Source organism: Erinaceus europaeus, chromosome 5 (assembly GCF_950295315.1).
Source record: "Erinaceus europaeus chromosome 5, mEriEur2.1, whole genome shotgun sequence".
NCBI classification, from domain to species: Eukaryota; Metazoa; Chordata; class Mammalia; order Eulipotyphla; family Erinaceidae; genus Erinaceus; species Erinaceus europaeus.
In genome coordinates, this window is record NC_080166.1 from 116,420,326 (window position 1) to 116,438,890 (window position 18,565).

Sequence of the window (18,565 nt, forward strand, 5' to 3'; positions counted from 1 at the left end):
TAAAATCATGATGATTTTTCATGTGGCCTTTCATAACAGAAGTGTTGTAAATACCAGAACACTGGAGGAGGGTGAACACTCCTCTCTCTTGCTCAGTCACAGTCTCAGCTAAAGGACAAGATGAAAGTTAGATGTGCTTTCTCTTTTGAAGTTATGTAGACCTTTTCCTTTTCCCAAGTTTCAATCAAAGTTGAAAGAGAATAAGTTACTTGCTTTCTGAGTAAACCTTATGAGACTTAGAATTGCTTCTTCCTGTTGACATTTTATGCTGACAGACTGTAGATCCAGATGAAAATTCCTGGCCCAATGCCTGGTTTAGTTTCTGGTGCAGCCCCTCACAGGGACAATGGAAGCTTAAATGGGGATGGATTCTTTAAGACATATCTACCCACAGATTCAGAGACATGATGTTTACATATTTTTTCACAGCTTAAACAATGTCTCCTTAGATTAAAATTTTATAGAAGGGAAAATAATAATCACACTTAATTTAATTTTTCAGAAACAAGTATAAGAGCAGGGCTATGATGAAAAAAAAAAGAGTTTTATCTATTATCCTTGTTACATGAAGAAAGGGTGGACAAAAGAGACAGCTTGAAAAATATGATTAAAAATCCTTTAAGGTACAAAATTCCAAATATAGGATAAGTATGTTCCAGGGATCCAATATATGATATAGTGACTATAGTTAATAGTATTGTATTAGGTAAGAATTGATTGTGCTTTCATCACAAAGAAAACAATTAGGTCAAGGGAAACAGCACAGCTGTTGAACACAGGACTGACATGTATAAGATCCTTAGGTTTGGTTGCCACCACTACCATATGTTGGAGCTGAGTGGGATTCTGGTCCATTGGTGTCTGTCTCCCTCTCTCTGCCTCTCACTCCCTCTTGCAATATACAAATAAGTAAATAAATCTTTTAAAAAGCAATCATGGGGTCAGTGAGATGGCTCGCCTAAGAGGGCACCTGCTTTGATGGTTCAAGTCCCTGGTACACTAAAAGGAAGTGTTATGGCAGTGAAGGAAGCTTTGATGCTGTGGTGGCTCTCCCTCTTTCTCTTTCTCTCTGTCTCTCTGATATTCTATTTCTATCTGAAAAACACTGATTGGGACTGGCGAAACCCCAGTGATAATAGTAACAACAATAATAGTGGTAATAGTAGTAGTAGCTATAGATGTTGACTACATTTACTGTGGTAATCATTTCACAACATATACATTTTTTCCAACTTCTTTTTTTCATTATTATTGGCGATTTAATAATGATCAATAAGATTATGGGGTAAGAGAGGTATAATTTATACAATTCCCACCACCAGAGTGCTATATCCCCTCCCCTCCACTGGAAGTTTCCCTATTCTTTATCCCTCTAGTGGGAGGTGAGGTTCCAAGACACATTGGTGAGATCATCTGTCCAGAGAAGGTAGACACATTTAACAAGGCACGGCTATATAGCTAAAAGTAATAGAGTGTATCTCAATAAAACAGAAAAAAAAAACCAAGGAAAATTAGTTTGATTTAATGAATAGCTTTAAAATTTAGATATTTCTCCAACTTTTCAATAAATATAAAAATATAAATGGAAAAAAAACCTTAAAAAACCTTAAAAATTTCTGAACTTGCTTAACTTAGTTAACAACCCAGTTGTCACTGGGCTCCCCGTGTGACCTGGCTTGACAATATTCAACTCATTTTTTGAGATCTTTACTCTAAAGAACTTATGACATTTCCTCTTGGTAGGTCTTTGAGAAACCATCATAAATGATCTCATTTCTAATCACTGATTTTACTTCCCTAGTCTTCACAATTTATGCCTAAGTAAGCCTCAAGTACTGTGATGGTGAGAGTGCTGTCTTCTCTCTCTCTCTCTCTCTCTCTTTTTTACTTTTATTTGCTTTTCTTTATTATACGTAATTTCTTAAGGATCTAGATATGATCTGCTTAAACTAGTTTTAGCTGCGCCTTTATCATTGCCATTCCAGAGTTTAGGACAATCATCTCACAGTAACCATGAAAAGAAAATCTGCTTAAGCCTTACGTCCTTTTGAATAAACACAAAGAAAGGAAGCCCCAGTATGGTGTCCGAAGAAATACACACACACACACAAAATGGTTACTTGATATAATTTCTTTGGTGACAACAAGGATGAGGAAGATCTGAGGACTGAGTACACAGCAGATGTTAAGGATTACATCAAATGCTCCACTCATTATCTCTAATCCTCTCTACTGCTCTTTGAATTAGGTACCCCAGTTTTGTAAATGAGAAAAAAGGAAGGAATGAAAGAAAGAAAGGAAGAAAGAAAGAAAGAAAGAAAGATTGATTGACAGGCCCAAGGCCACACAATATTCCAAACTAAAGAGGTGGAATCAGAATTCAAATACAGATGAGGCTGAATGAAAAATTATTTTGTCTTTACCTTTTCTTGTTTATTAAATCTACAAAGTCAAGATTACAAAAGCTCATGAATTAAAAAAAACTGTCAAATTTTATTTTCTGTAAAATAGTTTATTGAGAAGGGAATTTCTGTGACTACAATGGCAGGTGTTCCATCAATGGAGAGACTCACAGTAAAGGAGAATGTTCTGAGACCGTATTTATTGCTAAGAGTCAACCTGACTTTCCTCTTCACATATTGCCAGGTTAAAGAGAGGAGCAGGTAACCATATCAATGAATAATGAGATATCCTTAGATGCCCCAAGGAAGAAATCTGAGAGTCAATGTCACTTGTACTCTGCAGATTGTAAGGCATTCATCTGCTGAGGAGTACAAAGAACAGGCCAAAATCTATTGTTATCAGTTTAGAGGTTAACAAGAAAGCCCTTGAAAACACAGAGGTTCCTACAAAGATATTTCTTTTAAATTACTATATAACTTGTGTCTATTGATTCATCTATCCACTTATTCAATCAATCATTCATTCTCTGAAAAATTTAGTACGTACTGGATATAAAGCAGTATCCTAAATGGGATTGTGTGTATGTGAATGTGTGTGTGTGAAGCAGACACAGATATTGTGTTACTAACTTGCAAATGAGTACAGTGCTCCTTCAACTTAAAAAAAAAAAAGCAAGTTTGTGGCTCCTTTCTCCCAATTCACCATAAACATAAATATTTTACATCATGGCCTGGTATGTACACACACACAACTGAAAGTTCCATAAAATATCATTTGACCTTAAAAACTATATTGTTCTCTGTTGTTTTTCTAGTTTAGTCTCTACTAATACTCTAATTTAATGAAGACAGAATAGTTTCCTTGAGAGAATGATATAGTGACTCAGATACAATAGAGATTTATAGGTGTGTATGTGCCCATATGCATGACTGTGTGGTGGTGTCTGCAGGAAAGAAGCCAAGAAAACCTTTGCAGGTAGCAAGGTGGTGAATTGGTCCTTGAAAGATACGGAAGATGAGGAGAAGGGTGACATTCTATAAAGAAGGGGCACTATGCATAAATGCATGTGGCAAGGAAGCATAAAACTGAAACATAGGTTTATTTCATATATATATATATATATATATATATATATATTTTCCCTTTTTGTTGCCCTTGTTTTTTAGTTATTATTATTGTTGTTGTTATTGATGTTGTTGTTGGATAGGTCAGAGAGAAATTGAGACAGGAGGGAAAGACAGAGGGGGGAGAGAAAGACAGACACCTGCAGACCTGCTTCACCGCCTGTGAAGCGACTCCTCTGCAGGTGTGGACCGGGGGGCTCAAACCAGGAGCCTTTCGCTGGTCCTTGTGCTTGGCGCCACATGCATGCTCAACCTGCTGCGCTACCGCCCAACTTCCAAAATAGGTTTATAAAGGTGAGTGGAAGAAGGCAGGCTGTAGCAAAATCAAGGAATGAGTATGAAATGAAAACTTCAAACAAGAGAATAAATGTAACAGGGTTGTATTTAGGGAAGATTCATCTGACAAGATCAAAAGAAAAGGAACAATAGTTCCCCCTCTCTTCCTTTCATCTGCTTTAGAAGAATCAACCTTATTATGGGAATGTCTGTTTTCACACAAGTCTCATGGCATGAAGGCTCTGTTTCTCCCTTCTACATGAGATACAAACCAAGAATCTTCAGGACATTGACAGGACAATGATCTAAGATAACAGAACAAATAAAAATCTTATGCTATTAACACTTACAAAGGTTAACAGAATGTAATTTTTAATGCAAAATGATTTTAGGTAAAAACAAACAAACAAAACTCACTGGAAATCTGAAAATATCACCACTAGCATCACAGCAAAATTCTGATGAGAATCTGAAATCACATGCTAAACTCTTATTTGACTTTGGCATCTAGTACTAACTTCTAGATGCAGAAAACTCCCAACTCTGGAAATAAGCATGATATCTGGCCCCAGGAAATGCTCTGTGGCAAGAGACAAAAACACAAACAAAACCTTGCTGGAAGAATACTCCTACAGTCACAGCTGCAAAGAAGACTCATGGAAAAATCAGCCTTACTAAGGAATGTACAAAGGAGAGCTTCAAAGCACATAAGGAAACAATTCACCATAGGTAAAAGTTAGCAGACACAATAGACATACAGTCCCCCAGATGTTGATAACAGAATAATCTAAACACACACACACACACACACACACACACACACACACACACATACACACACACACACACACACACACACACACTAAAATCTATGCTTAAGGTGATCAAACATGAAATTCACACTTTAAACTTGAGGAATAAAATACACCCAAAATGCAGCTAAGTTTTTAAAAGATAACCAAATTGCAGTGAAATAGTGTGAAATATAGTCATGGAAAATATATTCATCAAAATTCTTGGGGCCAGAAAGGTGACTCAGAAGTCAGAGGATAAGATTGGCATGTGTGGCGTCCTGAATTTGATCCCAGCACTATGTATGCCAGAGAGGTGCTTTTGTCTCTAGTTTCTACCTATCTCTTACAAGACAAATAAATAAAACTTTAAGAAAATAAAGTAGAAATGAAGTTGAAAAATACAGACTCCTTAGAAGCCCCATAATAATAAACTTACAGTTACCATTCCTTGAAAACTAGCTGGCCATTCCCACACAAGTTTAATTGTATTAAAAATATTAGAATCCAGTTTTCTGATCTGATATAAGTCCATGCAAATCCATCCTCTAAAGGACTCAATGTCTTTCTAAAGGAAGCTAACTTAGCAAGAAAAATAGTAAGGAACATTTATCGGCATTCACTTTAATGTATTATGTATTCTCCCTAAATAACCTCCTATTATGGTTACAAGGCTAAATAATCAACACACATTTCCATTTTTAGAATCAGGTAATAAGTCACAGAATCTACTCACATTTACTGTCCCATATGTAAAAAAGCACAAGGACAAAAATTTACCAAGCACTTTTCAGCAGAAATGGATTTGGCACCGAAACTTACATCTCTGCCAAAAAATTCAAGATTGAATAAATAGTTCTTTTTATAAAAAAGCAGCAATGCTGAAAATTGATCTAATATATGTCTCCAAACAAAAATGCAATGTCCATCTAATTGGTAAACAGTATTAACAGAGATTCTCATTATAGGAGCATAATAAAAATGTGTTGATGAAGTGGACTCACTGCCTTTTCTTTGTCACTTGGTCTTATTTGGGGGGCATTTAGCTTTTCTCAGAAGAAGAATCAAAATGTATACCTTGAACTAAAAGATGTGTGGGGCACACATGTTGGCTTTTCAGACACAATGGTTACTCCCAGAAGAAGAAAAATGCCACACAAATAACTTCTGAGTTGAGTGAAAATTAGAAAGTTAAACCTAAACTATTTCACTTCATAAGTTCTTAATTAACAGTATTTAAATTCTTATTTTGAAAAGATGGGTGGCTAAGTAATTTTCAAGAGTTATTCTTCTGAGCAACACTTTCACATTTTTATGACTTTTCAGTTCCTCAGAAAACCACAGAATACACAATCTCAGCAAGTCATTTTCAATTAATTGGTTGATTTTAAGCTAAGAAGAGTCATTGTGAAGGTCAGAGGTAATATAACTATAGTGCTTAGTACTGAATAAGGACTCCAGAAAGATGTATTATTAGTAGTAATAGTGGTAGAAACACACACACACACACAAGTAAACAGAAAAAAAAAGGTCCTATATTAACATTTAATTTAAATTGTAGAAACAAAAAACATGTTCCATAATACAAACTGAGAACTCATAAACATATGATCTACTGATCAGATAAAAACTTAGTAAGGCAAAGTTTGTAATTTTCAGGTAGTCTCACACCTAACAAACACATGAAATTGGTAGTGGGGGTAGATAGCACAATGGTTATGTAAAGAGACTCTCATGCCTGAGGCTCCAAAGTCCCAGGTTCAATCCCTGCAACAGCATAAGTCAGCACTGAGCAGTGCTCTGGTGTTAAAAAAAAAAAAAAATCTGAAAATTTTATTCCCAAACCTTAAATTGTGATATGTACAAAGGTCATTTTTTTTTACAAAGGTCATTTTTAACACCATTCAATGTGCATCCTCTCTTGCATATTTTTAGAGACTTGTGTTGTGGGCTCAATAATAGTGCCTTTAATTATTTAAAGATATGATGCCATAAAGCCTACCTCAGACTGTCTTCTCAAGGCCCCGGTATCCTTACAGGAGGTACAAAGCTTTGCTTCACAGAAACAGCTGCGTCACTCTCAATTCCTTTCCCTTCCCTTATTGTATATTGCCCGCCAAGGTCAGAAAACAAGTAATGTGAATCTACCAGTTGGACTTCCTTCCTGACTGTCCTTTTGAGATTCAGTCCTGTCTTTAGAGGCCTTGTTAGGACAATTAATGGCTGAAAACACTGGATTTTTGTAGCAGAGTCACTGGCAAAGAAAGGCACCAATGTTCAAGGGCCTGTTCTCTCTGATAAGGAAACTAAAGGTAAGTGAGTCAGGAATGTTCCTGCCTCCCATTTCTCAGAAATTTAAAGTGGTGGTGTTTCTCACTAAGCCACCAAAAGAATTTTTCTCACAATACATCACTGAGACCATCTGACCTCACCTGTAAGTCCAGGCAGACATTTGAAGAATGATGTTTTTTTTTCCTTCTGTCTTATTAAAATAAATAAATAAATAAAAGATTTCATTAATGTATCTCTATAGCTGTCTACAAACACAATTTTCCTGTGATTAAGACTGCTTATATTAAATTATGCTTATCTGTCCTAAATACAGAGACAATGCATGCAATTGAGTTGTATTTGCTGAGGATTTTTTTAAGTTTCTTTTAATTTTTTTAAATTATCTTTATTTATTTATTGGCTAGAGACAGGTAGAAATCAAGAGGAAAGGGGATGATAGGGAGGGAGAGAGACAGAGAGATACCTGCAGCCCTGCTTCACCACTTGTGAAGCTTTCCCCCTGCAGGTGGGAACCAGGGGATTGAACTGGGTCCTTGCACATTGTAACATGTGCACTCAACCAGGTATGCCACCACCTGGCCCCGCTGAAGATTTTTTTAAACATCCTTACCCCTCAATTGTTTTTAATCAATCAGAAACTCTAACCACTATCCATTCTCAGAATCCTCTGAAAAGCAGAGAAAGAAATTCATTCTTCCTTTTTTTATATTTTTTCTTTAAAAGTTTTCTTTATTTTATAAGAGAATTGAGAAGGGAAGGGGATATAGAGAAGGAGAGAGATTGAGAGACATCTGCAGCCCTGCTTCATCACTCATGAAACCTGCACCCTGCAGGTGGCGGCTTGGGGCCTGACTCCTGGCTCACGCATATGGCCATGTGTGTGCTCCACTGGGTTCACCATTCACTCTTAGAAGATAAAACCTACTATATTCTCTGTCGAGAAAGATTTTTATAAAGCAGAAGATTTCATGGCACAAACTCACCAAGGGTTCTGCCATAATGATGCGAATCTTGCGCTCAGCCTGAGTGGTGAAGTTGACAAATAAACTCTTGAGGACATATTCCCCTGGTTTGCTGTCTGGGTCCACACTGATGGGTAACATGGTTGGCGGACCTTTCTCCCGCTGTGTGCCAGAAACAGGTGGAACTGGAGGCTTGATATAACCGTTGCCAACTGGAGAAGCTGAAAAAAAATAATGTTATCTTCAGACTGACTGTGCTCAAACATACATACAAGAGTATGAATCATATCAAGAACACTGTACTTGGTATCTTAACCCAGCTGTATTCTTTAGGAATGGTGTCAGAATTTAATTATTTTGACTACATTATGGTTACAATTATGCCATATTTGATAACCTCAAAATATTTTGGGCTACCACATTGCTTTGAGTAAATTATGTTGCACATATAACATAGCTGATACACAGCTATGACATGAAAAATGTTTTTAGCTTCCCTTTTATGTTCCAAGGAAATGGACTGAGAAAACACATATTAGAAAAAAAAAATTTCTCCAGGCGGGGGGAGATAGCATAATGGTTGTGCACAGAAACTCTCATGCCCGAGGCTCCAAAGCTCAGGTTTAATCCCCTCACTGCTATAAGTCAGAACTGAGCTGGGTTCTGGTTTAAAAAAAAAAAAAGAAAACAGTGATTTCTCCTATGGTGGTTACTGTTGGAAGGGTGTAGGTAGAATGGTGTACAATTATACCCTTATATAATTCTTCATATATATATATAATATCTTATCTTGTAAATCACTAATAAAAAATAAAGAAAAAGTGATTTCCCATCCAGTTTTAAGGAATGGCCAGGAGCTTTCTATCTTCTAAGAATGGGAAGGACACTAAGGTCACCCCATTGCGAAATCTCCAAGAACTTTCCAGAAGCCCAGTTGGTGCTTATTCCAGAAAGATGGAAGGCTCCATCTTGGACCATCTCTATGCTAACTCTATACATGGTTGACTCTAGAATGTGCCTCCTCCACCCTTAGAAAGATTTATATATGAATATATCTTGAATAGAGGCAGCTGTCAAGGCCCCAGTAAATGGTTTCTTTCAAAATGTCACAGATTCAGACAACTGTTTGAGTCACATAAAAAAAAAAAATTCAGATGAAGACTTCACACCTCTACTTTCTACACTGCTTTGACAAGCTAAAATTGAATCCTTTCTATTCCTTCTACCTAAGAACTTTAAAGATGATGAGTCATCAGTAGGATTAAGTGGTCTTGGGACCTGAGAGGCCGTGCAGTGCGTTAGGGCACTGGACTTGAGACCATGAGGTCCTGAGTTAAATCCCTGATATCTCATGTGCTACAGTGATGCTTTGATATTCTCTTTCTCTCTGGTGAAAACTTGGAAACTGTAACATAAACTGAAAATATTTCTGGAAGGACAGTGGTTATCATTTTAAATTGTCTACAGAATTTAACCCAGTTCTCAATGACAGCAATATTCAAGTTGACATAATAATATATAGGCAAGACCAGCTTTGGAACCACAAGTCTCTGAGATCTGAAAGTCTTAACTATATTGAGCAATTCCACTGGAAATCCTTCTGCAAAGCTGCATTTTGAACCAGAAAGCTGAAGCCCAGATGCCAGAGATAGGTTTTCCATTTAAGTATCCAAAGTACCAAATCAACATTATTTAAAAATAACTGTCCACCTGGACTTAACAGCAAGACACCCTTACAACTACACAGTTATTGTGCCTAACCTAAGCGAGTAGGGAGAATCCAAGGCTAGCAGAACCTCAGGCCACTGTGGAAAGTGGTTCAAGGGGAGGGCACACTTCACTCTAGTTTCAAAAGGCCTGGCTGGGTAGATGAAGATGCAGTGAAAGCTAATTGAATGAGTATACTTGAACTAGATCTACTCCCATATCTACTCTTCTTCATCTTAACAAGCAATTCATAACAAACCCTGGCCTTTTTATTTTCAGAAATAAAAACATTAACTTGGCATCTTTCAGAGACTCAGTTATTTGGTGATAATATAGTTGAAAACCAGAAAATATATGTTCTGTAGTAGTCAACATTAACTCACAAACTGCAAACCTCTCTAAACATTAGGTCAGTATCATTAGAAAAGAAATCATGGGCCAGGTGGTAGTGCACTTGGTTGAGCACACGTCACCATGTGCAAGGACCTAGATTCAAGCTCCCAGTCCCCACTTACAACAGGGAAGCTTCACGAGCAGTGAAGCAGGTCTACAGCCCCCCCATCTCTCTCTCCCTCTCTATTTCCCCCTTTCCTCCTCAATATCTGTCTGTTCTATCACATATAATAAAAAGAAAACAAAAATAAAGAAAAATCTAATCTAATCACATAGTTAGCATCAATGGCTTAATCTGGAAGTTCATAATAGCCTAGAAACAGACGATTACATGGGGGGAAAACCCTTTCAGCAGCAGCAGAACGGCACACTTGGTTGTTGATAATGATATTGCAATGATAATTGGAGGGTATGTATAATTTTGACTAAGTATTTTTTGTTGTTTTCACACAGAAGTGGAATAGGTGCATAAATCTGGAGGTTCGTGATTTGTGATGGGTGAGCTCTGGACTTTTCCCTAGCCATACAATGCTGTACACCTGAAACTTACATAGTCACACCAGTCAATGTTGCCTCAGCTAAAAAATAAAGCTGTGAAGAGTGGTACCACTTTAAAAGCCATTAAAACTTAAAATGGGGAGCAGGTGGTAGCGCAGCGGGTTAAGCGCACGTGGCATAAAGTGCAAAGACTGGCATAAGGATCTTGGTTCCAGCCCCAGGCTCCCCATCTGCAGGGGAGTTGCTTCACAGGTGGTGAAGCAGGTCTGCAGGTGTCTATCTTTCTCTCCCCCTCTCTGTCTTCCCCTCCTCTGTCCATTTCTCTCTGTCCTATCCAACAACAAATGACATCAACAGTAACAATAATAACCACAATGAGGATACAACAACAAGGGCAACAAAAGGGGGAAAAATGGCCTCCAGGAGCGGTGGATTCATGGTGCAGACACTGAGCTCCAGCAATAACCCTGGAGGCAAAAGCAGAAAACAAACACAAACAAAAAGCCACTTAAAAATGCCATTGCTTGAAGACATTTAGCACAGGGCCACAGACTCTGACATTCTCACAGGTGTGGGGACATTGACTTCTTCATCCAGCATGGTGTCACAGTTAATGCTCATGACAATGACCTTGAACCGCATGGAGAGGTTAAGAAAAGTCTGAAGCACGGTCCTAAATTTGAGAAGGTAGGGGAAAGAGTGATATGCACTTCCAGAAAGGATAAAGCTGAAAAAAAGGTATGGGTACTAAGATGTAAACTGATTGCTCCAAAGGATTTAGCTTTCTAGAATTAAAACCATTTCTTTGTAGAAATGGTTTTATTTGTGTATTTATTTAATTTAATTTTTTTATTTTATTATTTTTTTTTACCAGAGCACCATTCAGCTCTGGGTTATGGTGAAGTGGGAGCCTGAACTTGGGACCTCAGAGCTCAGGCATGAGATAGATCTTTTTGCATAACCATTATGTAGTGTCCCGCACCCATATAGGTCTGATTTTAACTGAAGTTATCAATTTGAATGATTAATTTGTTTATTTAAGAGAGGAGAGGGAGATAGAGAGAAAGAGAATGAGCTCACAGAGTGCCATTCCAACATATGTGGTGGGGGATCAGGCATGTGAGTTCCACATTCTACTCACTTGAGCCACCTCCCTTGCCACTGAACCTTGTGTCTGAAACAAACCTACCAGCAACTGTAACACTTAGACTGTATTTTTCCAATTTTGTAACTACAGGCAATCAATGTCCCAGTCTATGCCTTTCTATCTAGAACCAATTCCTTCTTTTTATTCCTTCCTACTAAACAGACCTGACCACCCACACATCCTGGTCCAGGCCTTAGTGCTGGACCTCTGGAAAACTGGATTTCTTATGATGAAGGAGTCCTGACAAAGGATCATTATCTCATTTCCCCCACTTAGATATCTGTCTGGTACAATTTAATTTGTTCCATTATGACACTAATTTCAATGATGTCCTTGGGGACTGATTTCAGTGACAAAGGAAAATGCAAAAATAAACAAATGGGATTATATTGAAGATTATATTAAAATCTTCTTCTACAAGCCAAAGAGACTATCAGGGAAACTAAAAGGCATCCTGCTGAATGGAAGAAAATACTCACACACCATACAGCTGACAAGAGGATAATAAATATGATATATAAAGAACTTCCGGGACTACATCAAATTGAAAAGCTTCTACACATCCAAAGAAACTATTAAACAAACAGAGAGACACCTCACAGAATGGGAGAAGATCTTTACATGCCAGACATCAGACAAGAAACTAATCACCAAAATATATAAAGAGCTCAGCAAACTTAGCACCAAAAAAGCAAATGACCCCATCCAAAAATGGGCAGAGGATATGAACAAAACATTCACTTCAGAGGAGATCCAAAAGGCTAACAAACATATGAGAAACTACTCTAGGTCACTGATTGTCAGAGAAATGCAAATTAAGACAACACTAAGATACCACCTCACTCCTGTAAGAATGGCATACATCAAAAAGGACAGCAGCAACAAATGCTGGAGAGGCTGTGGGGACAGAGGAACCCTTTTCCATTGCTGGTGGGAATGTAAATTGGTACAGCCTCTGTGGAGAGCAGTCTGGAAAACTCTCAGAAGGCTAGACATGGACCTTCCATATGATCCAGTAATTCCTCTCCTGGGGTTATACCGCAAGGACTCCATAACACCCAACCAAAAAGAGGTGTGTACTCCTATGTTCATAGCAGCACAATTCATAATAGCTAAAACCTGGAAGCAACCCAGGTGCCCAACAACAGATGAGTGGCTGAGAAAGCTGTGGTATATATACACAATGGAATACTATGCAGCTATCAAGAACAATGAACCCACCTTCTCTGACCCATCTTGGACAGAGCTAGAAGGAATTATGTTAAGTGAACTAAGTCAGAAAGATAAAGATGAGTATGGGATGATCCCACTCATCAACAGAAGTTGACTAAGAAGATCTGAAAGGGAAACTAAAAGCAGGACCTGATCAAATTGTAAGTAGGGCACCAAAGTAAAAACCCAGTGGTGAGGGGTAGACATGCAGCTTCCTGTGCCAGTGGGGGGTGGGAGTGGGTGGGAGGGATGGGTCACAGACTTTTGGTGGTGGGAATGGTTTTTATGTACACTCCTAGCAAAATGTAGACATATAAATCAGTAGTTAATTAATATGAGAGGGGGAAAATCAATTGTATGTCTCAAAGTTTCTCAAAACACAAACTGAATCTTTTTAATATATAGGCTGTGTATTTGATATGCGGACTCTCTCAAAAGCCTAGACCAAGTAGATTAGAAGCATCCAATAGCACAGCTATATACAAGATACTGGATACTGTACAGCAAACCATAACAAAAGGACTTTTCAAAGTTAACCCAATTACCAAATAATGTGATGATAACATTAACTAACGATTGTCTTTTGGAACCCTAAGACAGCAGGAACCTCACATCTCCACTATAGAGCCCCTACTTCCCCCAGTCCTGGAACCCTTGGATAGGGCCTACTTTCCCGTATGCATCTCCCAATCCAAACCAAATAATATTGCATCCGCCGATCACAACCTAACCAACGCAACGATTGCCACCTCAACATGCTTCAGCTCAGATTGTGTCCGGAGACTTCAGGTGTGGAATGACAACCCTTCAGCTTCATTACTCGGGTGAGACCTTTCCTTTCATAGTACACTCTAATTTCATCTCAGGTAGTTCACTTTCTAAAAAAATCCCATAACCTAGATATACACCAGTTTCTGTGAGAGAGAGCTTATGTGCACACGTGTCCATAAACTACTGCAAAATACATACCTGAAAGCAGAAGTACACTAGAGTTTGCAGTGAGTACCTCTCTAACACTTCCTCTCCACTATTCCAAGCTTGGGATCCATGATTGCTCAACAAATTGTTTGGCTTCGTATGTTAACTCTCTTTTCAATCACCAGGTTCCAGATGCCACCAGGATGCTGGCCAGGCTTCCCTGAATTGAAGACCCCACCAATGTGTCTTGGAGCTCAGCTTCCCCAGAGACCCACTTTACTAGGGAAAGATAGAGGCAGACTGGGAGTATGGACCGACCAGTCAACGCCCATGTTCAGCGGGGAAGCAATTACAGAAGCCAGACCTTCTACCTTCTGCAACCCTCAACGACCCTGGGTCCATGCTCCCAGAGGGCTAGAGAATGGGAAAGCTATCATGGGAGGGGGTGGGTTATGGAGATTGGGTGGTGGGAATTGTGTGGAGTTGTACCCCTCCTACCTTATGTTTTTGTTCATTAATCCTTTCTTAAATAAAAAATTAAAAAAAAAAAGAACTTCCAACAGTCAACAGTAAAAATATAAACGTCCCCATCAAAATCTAAAAAGAAGAGCTTAACAGATACTTCACTTAGAAAGAAAGACAAACAGATGGCCAATAGGCACATGGAAAAAAATGCATATTGCCACTTATCAGCAAAATGCTAATTAAAAGGACAGTGAGCTCCCACCTGACACCTGTGAAAATGACTTAGGTTAAAGATATCAAAACAAGTACTGGTGAAGGTGTGAAGGAAAAGAAACCTTCATACACTGCTTGTCCATCGTCTATGGATATGAATATGGAGGTTACTAAAAATTAAAAGTAGAACCACCATATGATTTGGAAATTCCAATGCTAGGTATCTATTTAGGGAATACACACTAATCTGAACACATACATACACACTTATGCACACTGCAATGCTATTTACACTGGAAAAGATATAAAAACAACCCAAGTGTCTAATGATGTGGTATATATACATAATGGAATACAACTTTGTGCTTAGATTTAGCACTTTTAATGTACAATCTGTTTATCTGACCATGTCTAAAAAGCTATACAAAACCCTGAAATTGAAGCATGAATTTCATAGTACACAGAGAAGTCAGTGTATAACAGAAAAAAAAAAAAGAAATTCTCAAAAGCATGCATTTTAGCAAAGAGCAATTGCAGAAATAGTTCTCAAGAAAATAGGCAAAATGGAAATGAATGGGAAAAGAAATAAAGCCCTTTTCACTTGAAGCTAGTAAGATAGGGGCTGGACAGTGGCATACCCGGTTAAGCACACATGCTACTATGCACAAAGATCCAGGTTCAAGCCTCTGCTCCTTCAGAGTGGATGCTTCATGAGTGGTGAAGCAGGTCTGCAGGAGTCTATCTTTCTCTCTCCCGCTTGGTCTCCCCTCCCTATCAATTTCTCTCTGTCCTATGAAATAAAATAGAAAGAATAAGAAAATGGGGGGGGAGGGCAAAACGGTTGCCAGGGGTGGTGGTTTCATAGTGCCAGTGCCAAGCCCCAACAATAACCCTGGTGGCAATAAATGAATAAATAAATAAAGACTGCTTATTATAACAGCATAATCATCCTCCACCATCCATCGTGCACTGGTTCTCTAACATCTACCCAGTTCCCTCCTGCCTCCCCACTTTAGAGTCCTTGGCTCTGCTGCAACAGACCATAGTACTCTAAATCTCTCTCTGGTTTTTCCGTTTCTGTTTTTGTTTCTTAAGTTCCACCTATGAGTGATGTCACTCGGTTGAGGGGGCAAATAGATTTGGTGGGGGATATTGCCATTTTGGTGGTGGGTGTGGTGTGTAACACACATCAAGGAAAAGCATGAGATTTACACCTAAAATACACAGTCCTATAAAACAACCTTACCTCTATAAAAATTAAGGGAGAGAGAAAAAAAAAACCTTCACAGGGCTGGGGAGATAGCTCAGCATGCTAGAGTACAGGACTGGCAAGGTCTGAGGCTCCACACTCAGTCCCCAACACTGCTATATGCCAGTGCTGAGTAGTGTTCATACAAAATAATCAATCATCTCATACAAATAAATCATCTCATACAAAAATAATAAGTCAAAAAGATAAAAACTGTTTGATAAACTGGCTATCTTCAATCCATCTATTTTATTTCCTCGCTTTTTTTTTTTTTTAGTTTTTTAAATTGTATTTATTTACTGGATAGAGAAAGTCAGAAATTGAGAGGATAGGGGAAGACAGAGAGGGAGAAGAAAAAGAGAGACACCTGCCTCCCTGTTTCACCACTTGCAAAGTTTCCCCCCTGCAGGTGGAGACCGGGGGCTTGAACCTGGGTCTTTGGACATTGTTAACATGTGCACTCAACCAGGTGTGCCACCACCCAACACCCTTACTTTTCTTTCTATGTCTCATCTTTCTGTTTTCCTACAACAGCTTGATGTTCCTAGAAACTCATTCAAACCAGTGCTTCTGGGGCTGGGTGAGTAGGGAGGTGAGTGTGTGGGTGGAACACTTGCGGATACTGATTCAACCTCTAATTACTACAGCTTCGCGGAACTTGCCTCCTATATTTTCTCACTTACGGTTTGATTTTTGGATTAAACATGTTCTAAAATTTCTCTGTAGGCTTCTTTTGTCTTAAATGGATCTTACTGATGATATTTTATCATTTTAATTTCCAATTTTGCTTCTATTTGGTTCAATTCTATGGTTTTAAGAGGTATTTCCCTTCTTTCACTGGGACATTCCCATTTGATTATATTATTCATTAGTAGTAATAGTAACTTGATATCTATAATTGTAGTAAAATAGTTTTACTAGGGGCCAGGCAGTAGTACACTCTGTAGAGACATGTTACAATTCATGAGGACCTAGCTTCAAGTTCCAGGACCCACTTGCAGCAGGGGAAGCTTCCTGAGCAGTAGAACAGTGCTACAAGTTCTCCTCTCCCTCTCTCTCCCTTCCTCTCTATTCCGCCCCCTTCTCTCCATATGTATATGAAAAAATGGCCACAGGCAGTGGTGGAGTCATCATGAATTTACTTAGTCCCAAGCAGTAATGATGGTGAAAATCAAATAATAATTTTATTATGTTACTGTATGCTAATGATTAATTTCTTATATCACGTAGTGTCTATGCCTATCAGAATCAGCTTTAGAGCAGGCGAAACAAACCTGGTATGGTGCATGCTTTCTACAGGCCTCGGATTCGAGCCCCAACACCACATGGAAACACTACAGCGTCAGAAGTTCCACTGAGAGTGGAGCAGTGCTGTGATCTTTCTCTTCTTTTTTAAATTTAACCTAATTTTTCTTCTTTTTTTTTTTTTTTTTTGCCTCCAGGGTTATTGCTGGGGCTTGGTGCCTACACTACGAATCCACTGTTACTGGAGGCCATTTTTCCCATTTTTGTTGTTGTTGTTGTCCTTGTTGTAGTTGTTATTGGGTAGGACAGAGAGAAATCAAGAGAGAAGGGGAAGACAGAGAGGGGGAGAGAAAGATAGACACCTGCTTCACCACTTGTGAATCGACCTTCCTGCAGGTAAGGAGCTGGGGGCTCAAAACGGGATCCTTACTCCAGTTCTTGTGCTTTGTGCCATATGTGCTTAACTCACTGCTCTACCACCCAGCCCCCAAAATTTAACTTAATTTTTTTTTGCACCCAAGGTTATCACTGGGGCTCGGTGCCTGCACTATGAATCCACTGCTCCTATAGGCTTTTTCCCTCCCTTTGTTGCCCTTGTTTTATCGTTGTTGTGGTTATTATTATTGTTGTCATTGATGTTATTGTTGTTGAATAGGGTAGAGAGAAATGGAGAGAGGAGGGGAAGACAGAAAGGGGGAGAGAAAGACACCTGCAGACCTGCTTCACCGCTGGCAAAGCATTGCCCCTGCAGCGGGGAGCTGGGGGCTCGAACCGGGACCCTTACACCCATCTCCTTGGGCTTTTCACCACCTGAACTTAATCTGCTGCGCTACCGCATGACCCCCAATTTAACTTAATTTAACTTTTTTTATTATCTCTATGTATTGTATAGAGAGAGCCAGAAATCAAGAGGGTAGGAATAGATAGAGAGGACGAGAGAGAGACAACTGCAGCACTGCTCCACCACTCAAAATCCCTGAAGGCGGGGACTGGAGGTTTGAACCTGGGTCCTTGAATATTCTAACAGTTGCTCTCAACTAGGTGCACAACCACCAGGCCCCAGTCTTTCTTTTTCAGTTTCTTTCCATCTCTATTTCTAAAACGAAAACAAAACAAAACAAAAAAAAGTTATCCTAGCACCAAATGAACACACATACACAGAAGTGGGAGGGAGTAGTTTTAGGCCTTGGCAGTTTGATTATTCTTTATTAAATCTGTTTCTCACTACAAGTGATGTGATATGTATTTTTTATTTCATTAGCTGAAATCTTAGTGTTTAGGCTGCCTGCCCTCAGCTAGTGAAGGTCTTCAGTACAATTAACCTAAATCATCTAGATTTGCAGAACTACTACCCCCTCACCACTACAGGACCACATTTTGTAGTTGAGGTACATATTTCACAATGCTGAATGAAAAAGAAATGCTAGAATGAGTTTCCTCATATAAGTGCCCTGAGGCTCAACATGACAGTCTACGTAATAGAAAAGCAATCAGTTTTCTCAGCCAATTTTTAGAGAAATTAGTACCATCGCTCATTATGGGCCCTCTTTTATCAATTCACGCACTCATTTCAACCAATATTTACTTAGTAGCTGGGTGTCAGACATGCAGCAGCACTGAACAGACCCGATATTTGTCTCCTGCCCACATGAAGTTTAGTTTAATGATGC

At 38.9% G+C, this 18,565-nt stretch overlaps 1 protein-coding gene across 4 annotated transcripts in view; it reads right to left on the minus strand.

The window, feature by feature from the left end:
- The window catches only part of FRY (FRY microtubule binding protein), a 495,577-nt gene that overhangs the window by 229,952 nt on the left and 247,060 nt on the right, over positions 1-18,565 (minus strand). For 3 of the 4 annotated variants that reach the window (XM_060191649.1, XM_060191648.1, XM_060191650.1), the window contains one exon: positions 7,870-8,069. The exons of the other annotated variant lie outside the window; for it this stretch is intronic. In XM_060191649.1, the coding sequence (XP_060047632.1) occupies positions 7,870-8,069 (200 nt within the window). The remainder of the gene's footprint in view (positions 1-7,869; positions 8,070-18,565) is intronic. 4 annotated transcript variants of the gene reach the window in all.